At 39.8% G+C, this 11,881-nt stretch overlaps 1 protein-coding gene across 3 annotated transcripts in view; it reads left to right on the plus strand.

Annotated features, from left to right (window-relative positions):
- Positions 1-11,600, plus strand: part of gpc6a (glypican 6a) — a 162,076-nt gene extending 150,476 nt beyond the window's left edge. For all 3 annotated transcript variants that reach the window (XM_004543317.5, XM_004543318.5, XM_004543319.5), the window contains 3 exons: positions 866-996; positions 3,387-3,562; positions 5,909-11,600. In XM_004543317.5, the coding sequence (XP_004543374.2) occupies positions 866-996; positions 3,387-3,562; positions 5,909-6,126 (525 nt within the window). In that variant the 3' untranslated portion in view covers positions 6,127-11,600. The remainder of the gene's footprint in view (positions 1-865; positions 997-3,386; positions 3,563-5,908) is intronic.
- The last annotated feature ends 281 nt before the right edge of the window (positions 11,601-11,881 follow it).

The raw sequence follows: 11,881 nt of genomic DNA on the forward strand, positions 1-11,881 counted from the left end.
TGTGGTTCTGTACAGAAGTGATATTCATTCTAACCTAACTAACCTAACCTAACCTAATTCAAGGTGTCATTCACACTAGTAAGCCTTAACTTGATTCACACTACTGTGCAAAAGTCTTTCCTTTATAGTTTGCTCATTTCTCTCATTTTTGCTTCACAGGAGCCAAACTTTGCTGTAGTTTTTAAGGAGCTCTTGAGCAACAGAGATTTTTCATTTTCTGAATTTACAAAAATGTCAACAATAGTACAGTTTGACAGATATAGGGTAATATTTTGGTGATTCCCAAAGATCAATTTGCTGAAAACTTGGCACATGTCAACGAATGTGCAGTGTGTTTTTTGTTTTTTTTAAATTGGACAAGAAAGAAGGGAGAAGCCTGAAAACTATATACAGCAGATGAACAGTATCTGAAAGTCATGCCCTTAAGAAACAGGGGGAAAAAAATCAACAAAGATACAGGACCCAAGAGATGTATCTGACCCTTCAGCTGATCCATCTACTGTTCTCTGAAGCCTCATCAGAAATGGTCTCAGTGGAAGGCTGGCTGTCAAGAAGCCCTTTATAAGAAGGGGGAAAGGGGAGAAAAGGCTGAGGTGTGCTGAATTGCACAATACTGACTGAAAATCAGTGTCAAAGGGTCTTGTGTAGTGATGAATCTAAATTTGAACATTTTGCTTTAAATCATTGTCAATATGTATGGAGGAGGTCAGGTGAGAGCTCCAACAGCGAGTGTCTACAGCCATCTTTACAACACAGTGTAATGTCTGTCATGGAGTGAGGGAGCAGACCTTAATATTACTGAAGCAGTGTGGAACAAATATTAGAAATGTAATATAATTCTGCTCACTGTTTTGGCCCATGGCAGGTGATTGACATCAAAGAGAAACTCAAGGAGTCCAAAAGGTTCTGGTCCAACTTGCCAGATGACATCTGTGCCAAGGGCAAACTCACAGAGCCCGATGAGGAGCAGTGCTGGAACAGCCACACTAAGGGCAGGTGAGGACTTCTGGTACTCTTTATAAGCACAGCAAAGTCACACGATCTCTCCTGTTATCACATATTGCCTGCCAGGGATTAAAATAACCACACTCTGTTCAGAGATTATCGCTCGCTCTCTCTCTCTCTGTAAGTACAATGGGTTAGTACTCTTATGGAGAACTTGTACAGTATATAATCCCTGAAGGCTGTAACACCCAGAGGAGAGAGGCGCTCCAACACTTCTTGTCACCGGCGTTCAGTTTGCAGTGTGAAGCTAAACCGTACAGTTGATTGGTCACTGTGTCGTGTCTGTAACCGTGAACCAGAGAAAATATATAAGCTCATCACTTTAGCCCTCTCCAAGAAACAAAATCAGCAGATGGTGCAATAAAAGACAATTGTTTGTGCCAGTAACATTTTTAAGCGCCACTCTAAATCTGGTGAGTAAATTGATAATAAAACATCAGTAACAGTCAAACTGCGTTAGAAGTGTGTAAAATCATTGGATTCTCTTCTTATTTGAAAACGGACTATGTCCAGCTCTGTTCACCTTTAAGTTATTAAATGAAATACAAAATGATTGGAGAAGATGATGAAGCACAGATTGCATCGCTGCAAAGCAGTTAAATAATTCTTGATTCACTAAGTTACAACAGACAAAACAGACATTTGTGTGCTTCGGGCATGTTAAGAGCTCTCTGTGTGAAGTGCAACCACTCCCAACATGAAATAGACCGTTAAGCCTGATTGCACTCCTGTGTTTTGTCTGATTTAAGCATCTGCCATTAGAAAGAACAGCTCTTGTAATTCTGTCTAATTTCACTTGGTCTACTTTGGGACTCAGCTTGTCGTCCCAAATCATGAGCGCACATGCTGCATTTAAGAGATATGCTGCATGGAAATTACCCTTATGGAAGAGAAAAAGAAAAATCCTTGGTAAATAGTTATGTTTTCGACACATTATGTGTCTCGTGCTATGATCTACTACAGTGGTCCCCAACCGTTTTTGCGCCACGGACCAGTTTATGCCCGACAATATTTTCACGGACCAGCCTTTAAGGTGTCGTGGATAAATACAACAAAATAAAACTAGTACCGATACCGTAACACATATCATAACACACGTGAAAAGACCCAGGAAAACCGAGTTAACGCTAAAAACAATAACAAAATAACTAAAAACCGATAAAAACCCTGAAAACAATACATTTCACACCTGAGTCTCAACTCTCGCGGCCCGGTACCAAACGACTCACGGACCGGTCCGAGGCCCGGGGGTTGGGGACCGCTGATCTACTAATTAAAGTGGCCATTTTCACCTTTATGTCATAAAACATGCGTAAAAGAACTGAGTGATTGTTACCTTCACGAATAAATGATTATATGAGACAAGCAGCCGTGTGGAAAAGAAAGTTTTCACAGGACTGTGTGCAGTTCTTTGAAATACTAATACACCAAGATTCAACTACCTGCAGTCGTAGTACTTTAAAGCACTTGTTTTCTGTATGTTCATGGTCGACCCATGACTGAAAGGTGTCCAGGGTCCTGTGGCAAATAAGAGAAGTCATGTTCGGTCTTTTCTAACTGCAGTGTTAATAACTTTAACATTTAACATGCTAATCGAGGCCTGTAGAGTCAAAGAGGTAGCTCTTGGATTTTCTGCTTATTTCTCTGAGAATTGCTCGGTCTGACATTGGGGTGAATTTCCTGGGGGTTTCCACTCCTGGGAATATTGTGGCATTGTTTTAACCTACCATCAAACTGCCAAACTTCTGCTCTTATAGAGGTGCTCACGCTTGCTGTTGATCAGTAAGTAAATTTGGTTTCTGGTTACCCTCTGGAAACAGTAACAGTGTACTCAGTTTTTAACAAGACTTCAGAGAGTTTGGTGAAAACTTTCTTTTTCACAGGACTGTATAAGACTACAAGACTTATGTATATATGAATATCACATTAGGGATATTATTGGAGAGATTTCTTTATTCTTCTGTGTGACAACAAGCAAACTGAGAATCACATTTCACCAGTTACACCGAAAACACGTGATATAAATAGGAATGCTTTATTCTCGGTTTGTCTGTCAGTGTGCATGGTCTGAAGTTACACAGTGTTAAGCTCTGTGAGCCGCCTCACAGTAGATTTAGCGTCAGTGATGATGGCTTTCTGTTGTTGCAGCCAAACTATCAAGCATACATAGAACAACATAATTCATGAATATTTTTCATAAACATATTGATAATAAATTTTTTACTAAAGGATGTGTCAGTACAGATTTTTTACATTAGTTTATTTATTTAATATTATTTATTTTATTTTTTTTTCCATTAGTTCTGACTTGACTGTCATCAACATATGTCCCCAAATACTCGACGATGCTTTCAAGTTTTTTGATGTGTCGCTGTGTCCAGATATTTTCCTGAAGTGGTGAAGGAGGGTCTAACCAACCAGGTGAACAACCCAGAGGTGGAAGTGGATATCACCAGGCCCGACACGCTGATTCGGCAACAGATCATGGCGCTACGTGTCATGACCAACAAGCTGAAGAACGCATACAACGGAAATGACATCTACTTCCAGGACTCCAGTAAGCTTTCTTATTTGCTTATTTTTGCACTCTATCAATTACACACACGCTCACAGCTCAATCTGTGGGTGGAAGCAATCTAACAATAAGTAAAATAGATCAAGAAAAGCTTTCCCTCACTGCATGTTACTTTTGATATGGACTACATTACACCACACGCGGCACTGTGACAAATATATACACTGTTACTACTGAAATAAGATCTCAGTTGTCATTCATGTAGGAACTCGGTATACAACTCTGCAGGATGTTTAGTGTTGCACTGAAGCAAGACTGACATTTATTAGGAGACTAAATAGCTCTAGGTGTGGTGACACAGACAATGACAGACAACCAAGCCTATGTTTAGGAAGATGCACATCTCAAATGCTGCTATGACAGAAACCATTCTTTCTGATTCTGTGGATCCTCTTAAGCTGACAAGATGGGAGAAATTCGGCGAGCTACAAACAAAACATGTGGCTGCATGACTGCTGCCACCATAATTTGTACTTCAGCTCCATCTTTGCTGCTGTCATGTTTGTTTTTCTCTTGGGAGCGGTGTCTACTTCAGCATTGTAGATCCGGCGCTAAAGCGCCCGAAATTATTGCATAGGTTGGCAAGGGAGGCAAGAAAACCGTAAAAAAAAAAGGACGTTTACGCGTGATTTGTTGGTGAGACTTTCTCCCGCACTTTGCCGTTCACAATCACATTTCCCACCATTTTAAACTGAGCGAGGAAAGCCTGGCACTGTCAGCTGTAAAGGAAACTTTTACACCAGCACTTGAGATCAGATAATCAAACAGAATTGCCCTGAGAAGCAGATCTTTTCATGGCTGCTAAGTAAATCTTTGTATGTTTTTAAAATTGAGGTCTGTGGTTAACTTTGACATGTAAATTTGCCACACTGAACAATAGGAACTGTCTCGACAGTACCTTTGAAGGAGCCGAGAGTCCCAAACAGAACAAAATGAACCCAACTCATTAGCTTTGTTGTACCGTTCACTTTAATTTTTAACCTCACGCTGTCAAGCTGTTCCAAAAAAAGAAGCCGGCGTGTGTTGTACAAAAAAATTGAACTCAGTGTCTCATTAGGTACACAAGCCGGCAAAGTCTTAGTTCAACAGCTGCTTTAGCCATACAAGTAGTCATTAATAAGGTGTTCAGCTTATGAACCACCAGCACCTCAGATCGAAGAAACCCTCCTGAATTACCACAACGACAAAAATCATGTGCAGACTCCGTGGGTCCCCTTCCCCCGAATCAACAAGTAAATGCATGTGGAGGCAATATTAGGGTAATGAGTAAAGAAGTGCTTGTAGGACATTTGAGAAAGTCTGTGAAATTTTAATCATAACATATTTCAGCCTTCTTTTCCCAACATACTGTAATTAATGTGTGAAGCTGTTGCTTTGAGGTGCTAGAACAATTTACAACCTCATTTCTCCTCCTGGTTTTTATGGTAGAAAGCAGGCATTCGCTGACAAGAATGGATTGTACTGCTGTATTTAAATTCAGATTTCATAGATTTTCTTTATGTATTTGCATAATTACCCTGTACAATAACACCAAGTGTATTAGATTGGATACGGTTTTTATACCGTCAGTGTCATTTTTTAAACCCTAACCTTAAACCCTTGTATGTTTTAGTTTATTTAAGATAATTAGGCTGTGAGCAATAAATTGGACAAAAAAGTCAGATATAGCACAACTGATTCGAATTAAAACTAGTATGCAAATTGCTATTTATTTTTAAAAACTTTCGATTTTTCTGGCATTTGTTTCATGGTTCAGGCACTGTAGGGTAAAGCTTGTTCATCAGCAAGAGTTTAGAGGATACTTTGTATCTTTATGTTCACTGTAACAACTCCAGTGCCTAAAGTTTGCTGTTGAGCAGTTAACCAATTAAACAGTTTTCCGTTCATACAAAACTGAATTGAATAGTTGAAGCAGCTGTTTAAAACCTGCTGTTGAGCTGAAGACTGCAGGAATCTGTGCCAAAGCTGAAAGCGTCGCAACCTTCAGTCGCTCACTAATCTAAATACTGAGGGTTATTTAAACAATGATGCTACAGCTTTGCCAAGAAAAAAAAAAATAATAGCATAGTAGATAGTCAGTAATTGTGAATATTTGAACTGAACAAAACATTTCAAACAACCGAAGCGACTAACCAAATTATAACACCCACTGTTGAATATATCAGTAGGATGTATGTGGGTGAGCTTTTTGTTTCTTCTTTTTCTGCCACATTCTCGTGTGACCGGGGCTCGATTGTGCGCTTTCTCTTCCCCTCTGCAATGAACCGCACTCGGTAGCTGCTTCTGATAATGTTATTTTCATCTAATTTTTAATTTGTGTTGCTGCAGGTGACGAGGGCAGCAGCTCCGGCAGCGGCAGCGGTTGCTCCGACGGCTGCACAACAGAGTTTATTTTTGTTGGAACAGAGGCTCCCGTGATCGGAGCTGACAGAAGCGATGAGCGCGCAGCAGCCGCGGGCAAGTCAGTTTCCTGCGGACCCTCCGTACTGCTGCTGACGGTTGCCCTCACACTCCCGCTTTGGGCGATGCAGACTCAGTGGAGATAATACAGTGTGGCCCGCATTACCACTGACTTTTTTTTACTGTTACGTAACAGTATGTTTAACAGCAAGTTGTACTGCTGTTCCCTCACTGGACATGTAGAGCCTCCTGGAAACCTGTTGAGAATGGCTTACTGTATGGTGTGGTAGGAGTGAAAGTGAGTGCAGTGCTGCATCCCGCTTGTCCCCCAAAGAATGCTTGGTGCCATCAGTGAACCAGCTTTCACATCAAAATAAAGAAAATGTGTTTTCTCATTATTCTAAAGTGAGTTTTGGAGGGTAAAAAAAGCCCAAAACATCTTTTAGAAATGAAACCCTCTAAAGATGGTTCTGTCAGTGATTTTTTGTTCCAGATAAAAGGGAATCTATTTTTCTTTTCCTTTGTATGATGAATGGAGAAAACGAGACGACACCTATTTTATCCTATTAGTCTTCTCCCCCAAAAGGAAAAACAAAATCAAAAGGAGAAAGTTTTACTGTGTGCATGCGTGGATATGATGTTAACTGACAAAACATTCTTTTTTTTTCCGTTTTTATGCAGGCTACACAGTTTTTTGGAGTGATTGTGCAGGTTGTACAGTGCTAGCAGTTCGCCTGGTTTCCCGTTTGGTCATATCGACGTGGCTTCAGGAAGCAGCAGGTCTTACAGCCACATTATTGTTGCACATTTGATTATCTCTTTAGAAAGTGCTATCGTACTGCACTAAGAGAACTACTTTGCACAGATTATTTTTGTTGGCTTCATAAGTTTCTACAGCTACAGAAAACATCCACCCCACAGAGAAAACGATCTATATTTTCAGATCATTTAATTGATTGTATTGTACTTATAAGCAGTTACAGTGGAAGGTACTGTAATGTAATCTTACTGGCAATGGATACTTTTTTTTTAACAACTGTGTCATTGTTTCTACAAATTATTTGATCATCTGTTAAATAAAAACTAAGAATGGTTCTGCAGCAGCACTAATTGCCTGTTAACAGCGTTCAGGTATCTAATTTACTTTCGTCTGTCTGGGTAGTTAACATGCACTCACGCTGGTTCTGTTATTCTCAGAGGACTTGGAGGAGAGTAATAATAGATATATCCTTATGAAATTTTAATTTCCTTAATTTTCTTGGCTGCCACACTGATGAATTTTGCTTTATGTTACTTGTTTATTTGCATACATGTAAAGTTACCCGTCGTAACCTCTGATATCCTCTGCTGGTTACCCCTCATGTCTTGCAATGCATCATACTGAAATTTGCATGTTCTTTGGTTAATGAGAGCAGACCTATGCCCCCTACAGGCTACATGCGGTGTAATTGGTCGTGTTCTCTTAGAGGACGCGTACAAAGTCAGCAACTTTTAAAAAAGAGTTCCGAGGCCAGAGGGCTCCAAATGTACTCGTACAACTAAGGTAACTATTCGTAACTTTCATTCTGTGTCCTGCAGGCTTTGACCTTTAGCAGACTCAAGAGGCTCAGGGAGCAAAGCACTTCACAAATACAACACAGTGGTTGATGTCGAACTGTATACCAGAAGGGTTCATAGCTGAGTGAAAGGCTATAAGTGGCGGCCATAATAAGAACTGGTCACATTCGCCGAATGCTAAAGTAATGCACTTCCTGTTCTGTCTCCTTTAGCATGAGATGCACTGCACCATACTTTATGAAAGGAAATGAGTTAATACTGTCTCTCAGTTCCTCGGGGTTTGAGCGCACGCAGCCGTTATTAATGTGAGCACTCTGTTGTTTCAGTTTAATAACTGTTAGCCTGCAGTCTTTAAAAAAAAAATTCAGTTCCAACATTGGTAAAAAAAGATTTTTTAAAAAGCACGCTTTTTCATTGAACTGACACTTTGTCTATCACATCATGCCAGATGATCTCACCTTTTGCCCTGTGTCAGCTCAGATAGGCTCAAGCTTTACGTAAGTATTCAAGAAGGACTTTTTCTTTTTTGTTATACTAGAGAAACGATAGTTTTAAAGTACTCAGCAACAACTTGATAACACCAATCTGCCAAGTGAGATTCAATTAGCACTAAGTTCTAAGTTCTCATTAATTCTCCTCCACATTTTACCTTATGACATTTTCTATTAAGATCAAGGGAAAGGGTTTAGAAAAAAAGATGGGACTTTTTTTTTTTGACAATTCATCTGCAACTAATGGCTTTAACATCTAGTCGCAGAGAAATGTAGCTTTCGGATACAATATCTTGCAATATGTAGCGTGAATATTGTTGAAGCCATCACGAGTGTGCCTGGAGGATTGAATCTCATCAGCTCATAAGTACCTGAAATGTTTTCACAATACACAAGCCCATTACTTCAACAGAGACCTTCCAGTAAATACACAAATAGACAAATCAATAGGAGCTATGAGCAGCTAAAGAGATCTTGTGTTTCATGTACAAAAGCTTAATAAAGAAAATTCGGGGCACGAGTTTTCCTCGTCTCCACAGCGTGAAGAGGGGATAGAAAAGCACAAAGTTTGTGCAAGCGTCATGGATCTCTTCACAGAAAACACCATAAGGGAAATCTACCCTCGGTGTGCTCATATGACTCACGAAAGAGAAACTGAGCACCACAGGAAGCTCCCACAGTTGACCTCTTTCACCTCACTTCTTATCGAAATGGTTTTAGGATAAGGTGACTGAACAGCAGCCTCCTACTTAAAAAAAACACAAAAACCCCAACAGCATAGCAATTAAATCACTGAGCAGCAAACCTTATATGTGTAGCACAACAACTGTGTTTAACCAAAGCATGACTAAAGACAACACTGAAGCGATTAACAAAAGGCCACCCAATAACTAATTGTGCACAGAAACACGAAGGCAGAGCAGTTCCATTCACCTGTCATCAAAACTGGTTGAAAATCACAAGGGTTCACCCTGACTGAGGTGAAACGTTAGCGCATAGAGCAAAACAAAAGCTGACAAGTAAATCGTAAACAGATTTGGAGGATAAATCATGATGCAAAACAAGCGTGTGACATATGAAGAGACTTTAATCTTCTTTCTATTACTCTATAAAAGAAGCGTATACACATTTTCCTCACTATCTAATGGCGTTTTCCATCTTTTCACGGTACCGCTTTTATTTTAATTACTATATGTCATCCCATTATGTAGCCTGATGTGTGACTAAACATTTAGCACTATCTGCTGTTTACCCTAATGCTTAGTTTCTAATATTCACATGACAGCAGGGGGATAGAAAACAAAAAGATGTTTTGTGTGCTTGTTTTTTTTGGTTTGTTTGGGTTTTGTTTTTTGGTTTTTTTTAGAAGTTTCTTTAAAATGTGCTGTACATCTGGATACAAAATGGAACTACCGCCTACATTCTTTGCTAAGACAAATCGATAAAGAAACAGTGTGCCTGAACTCACTCACTCACTCTATCTATCTACACACACACACATATATATATATAAGTGTGTGTGTATGTATAAAATCCGTTTGTGTTTTCCTTCTATGCTGTGCACTCAAAAATGTCTAAATGCCAACATGCATGTCAAAATAACCATTTTGCAGCTGGCAGTTATGGTCCAGTGAGGGTCTGAGATCATAGTTAATGCTCTAATGAGTAAACTGCAAAGCACCCATTAAAAAGGGAGCAGTGAGTCAACACTGGGGTGATTTCTACCTGTGTTAATTAGTCACCAACAATGCCTGGAAGCAGCCCTGGGAGACTGAGAAGACTTCCCCAATACCCACCAAAACTGTGCATGCAGGAGACCCGTCTACATTCGCTTCACTGCCGTAATAACTGAGCAACTCATTGGTGCCGGAGAGAGGATGCGATGCACATTTTAAAGCCCCGGGTTTGAAAAGGTACATGGAAATTTTTAGTGCACACTAAAACGGATGACTGAGCAAGTCTTTGGAGCCTGTCAAGGTCAAAGCCTGCATGAGACGGGACGAGGGGTGCATTGGAAACTTTAAACATAAACACAGTTAGATGACTCGACTGTGTTTAAATCGTTTTTATACAGAAGTTATACGAGTCACTGTGTTGCACTAACAGCTTTTTAAAATTGCTCACGTATCCTTTGGTCACAGACAGACGACCAGCAGAAGCATCAGCTGCTGCTGTTTCAGTGGGTCAGACGGGGAGTTGAGAGAACGTCACGCTGTAACTATTTATAACATGGTGAATGTTGAATTAAATGCCGTTGAAGTAACTAGCTGTCAGTCCTGTGCAGTGCTGGTTTTCCTCATCTTTACTCACCCAGGAGTACCGCCCTGAGGACGCGATAATTGAAGTGAAGGAGGTTTCATGTAAAAGTCATGGTTTGTTACATGGAGGCTGTTGAAGTATGGACTGATAATTAATTTTAGCTCTGGACGTTTACACTTAAGCAAGAATATCTAGAACGTTTCGACCGTAATGGCAAAAATGTTTTTTCCTTGTCTTTTTTTTTTTTTTTTTAAACGCGCTTTGTGTTTTGGTGATTTCATAATTGGCAAATTAAATGAATATGCTGCGCAACAGGAATAAAACTCAATTATAAGTGCAAGTTAGTGGGTTTTACTTGGAGTCAAACGCAGCCAAAACATTGTGGAGGCAGATATTTCTGAGTCAGGGTCGGTAGTGAGGCGGAACAATCAGTGCGGTGTGTGCTTGATAATAAGGCAGGAAGTTAGCCGTGTGGCTTCAGATACGGCATTGTTTAAGCTTTGGCACTGCTGCTCCTCAGTGGGGCTTAACAGCTCAGTTTTATTTCTCCAAAGTGTAAAAACTCAAAGCATCTGCAGCCATACAAAGGTCGAATGCACCCATTAGAGCCTCTACAAGATCTGTGACTGCAGCAACAAGAGTTTTTGGATGACTAAGATGAGGCTGGGCTTTAGCAGTGTTCTTCAGACAAAGTCAAGAAAGTGAATTAAGAAAAGAATGTTTTGGAAGTTTGGTGCAGTTTTTTCCAAAGAGCTTGTGTCTGTCTAAACAACAGTCTTCTCTCATTACAAGAGGAATGTCTGCCATTCTCCACTGCCTTGTGTACTCCTCTCTTTCCTGGCGTGATACGTTACCACGGTCACGCATTCACAGTTTGACACGATTCAGTGCTAAACTTGTTTTGTTTTTGTTTTTCTCTCATTCATTCATTTTGGCATTTAAAAAAAAAAGGGGGGGGGAAAGGTGATGTGAGGTTTTTAAAGAGTGTTTTATGCAAGAATCTTCATTTTGATGTTAATCATTTGCTGCACTTTTGCTAAAACATATGCTGTGAGTGTGGTACTGTTGTGATTTGCAAAATCTGATAAATAAGGAGCACATCAAGCGTTTTGGAACTGTTGGTGCACGTTGTTCAAAGTTTGTTTGTTTTTTTTTTGGGGGGGGGGGGGGGTCGAAGTTGATGGTTATACAAGCAGACATGCCTTACCATTTTTTAAAAGACTAAAATGGATTGCTTATTTGGCTTTTGTTACACATTCTTGTATACAGAAGATAATACAATGGTAAAAAATAAACATTTATTTAAAAAAAAAGTTTTCTGGGGTTTTTCTCCCATGCTGCTGTGTATTTCTTTTTATTGCTTTACTGTGGATCCATGCCTCCAATGTTTGTGAGACTAGGAAGAAAAATCAGATCATTTATTTCTATGCTGCCTTCAGAGTTTTAGCATTTCTAAATTGGCTTCAGACGTGTTTAAGCTAATATATGTTTATTTTTTTTTCCCTAGAAAATCAGCCAGCTTTGCATATAACAAGGACCTCCCCCTACTTTTTGTTTCCCCAGGCTGATTTATAGAGAGCTTCCACATTTATAT

This window comes from Maylandia zebra, linkage group LG1 (genome assembly GCF_041146795.1).
Source record: "Maylandia zebra isolate NMK-2024a linkage group LG1, Mzebra_GT3a, whole genome shotgun sequence".
Classification (NCBI taxonomy): Eukaryota; Metazoa; Chordata; class Actinopteri; order Cichliformes; family Cichlidae; genus Maylandia; species Maylandia zebra.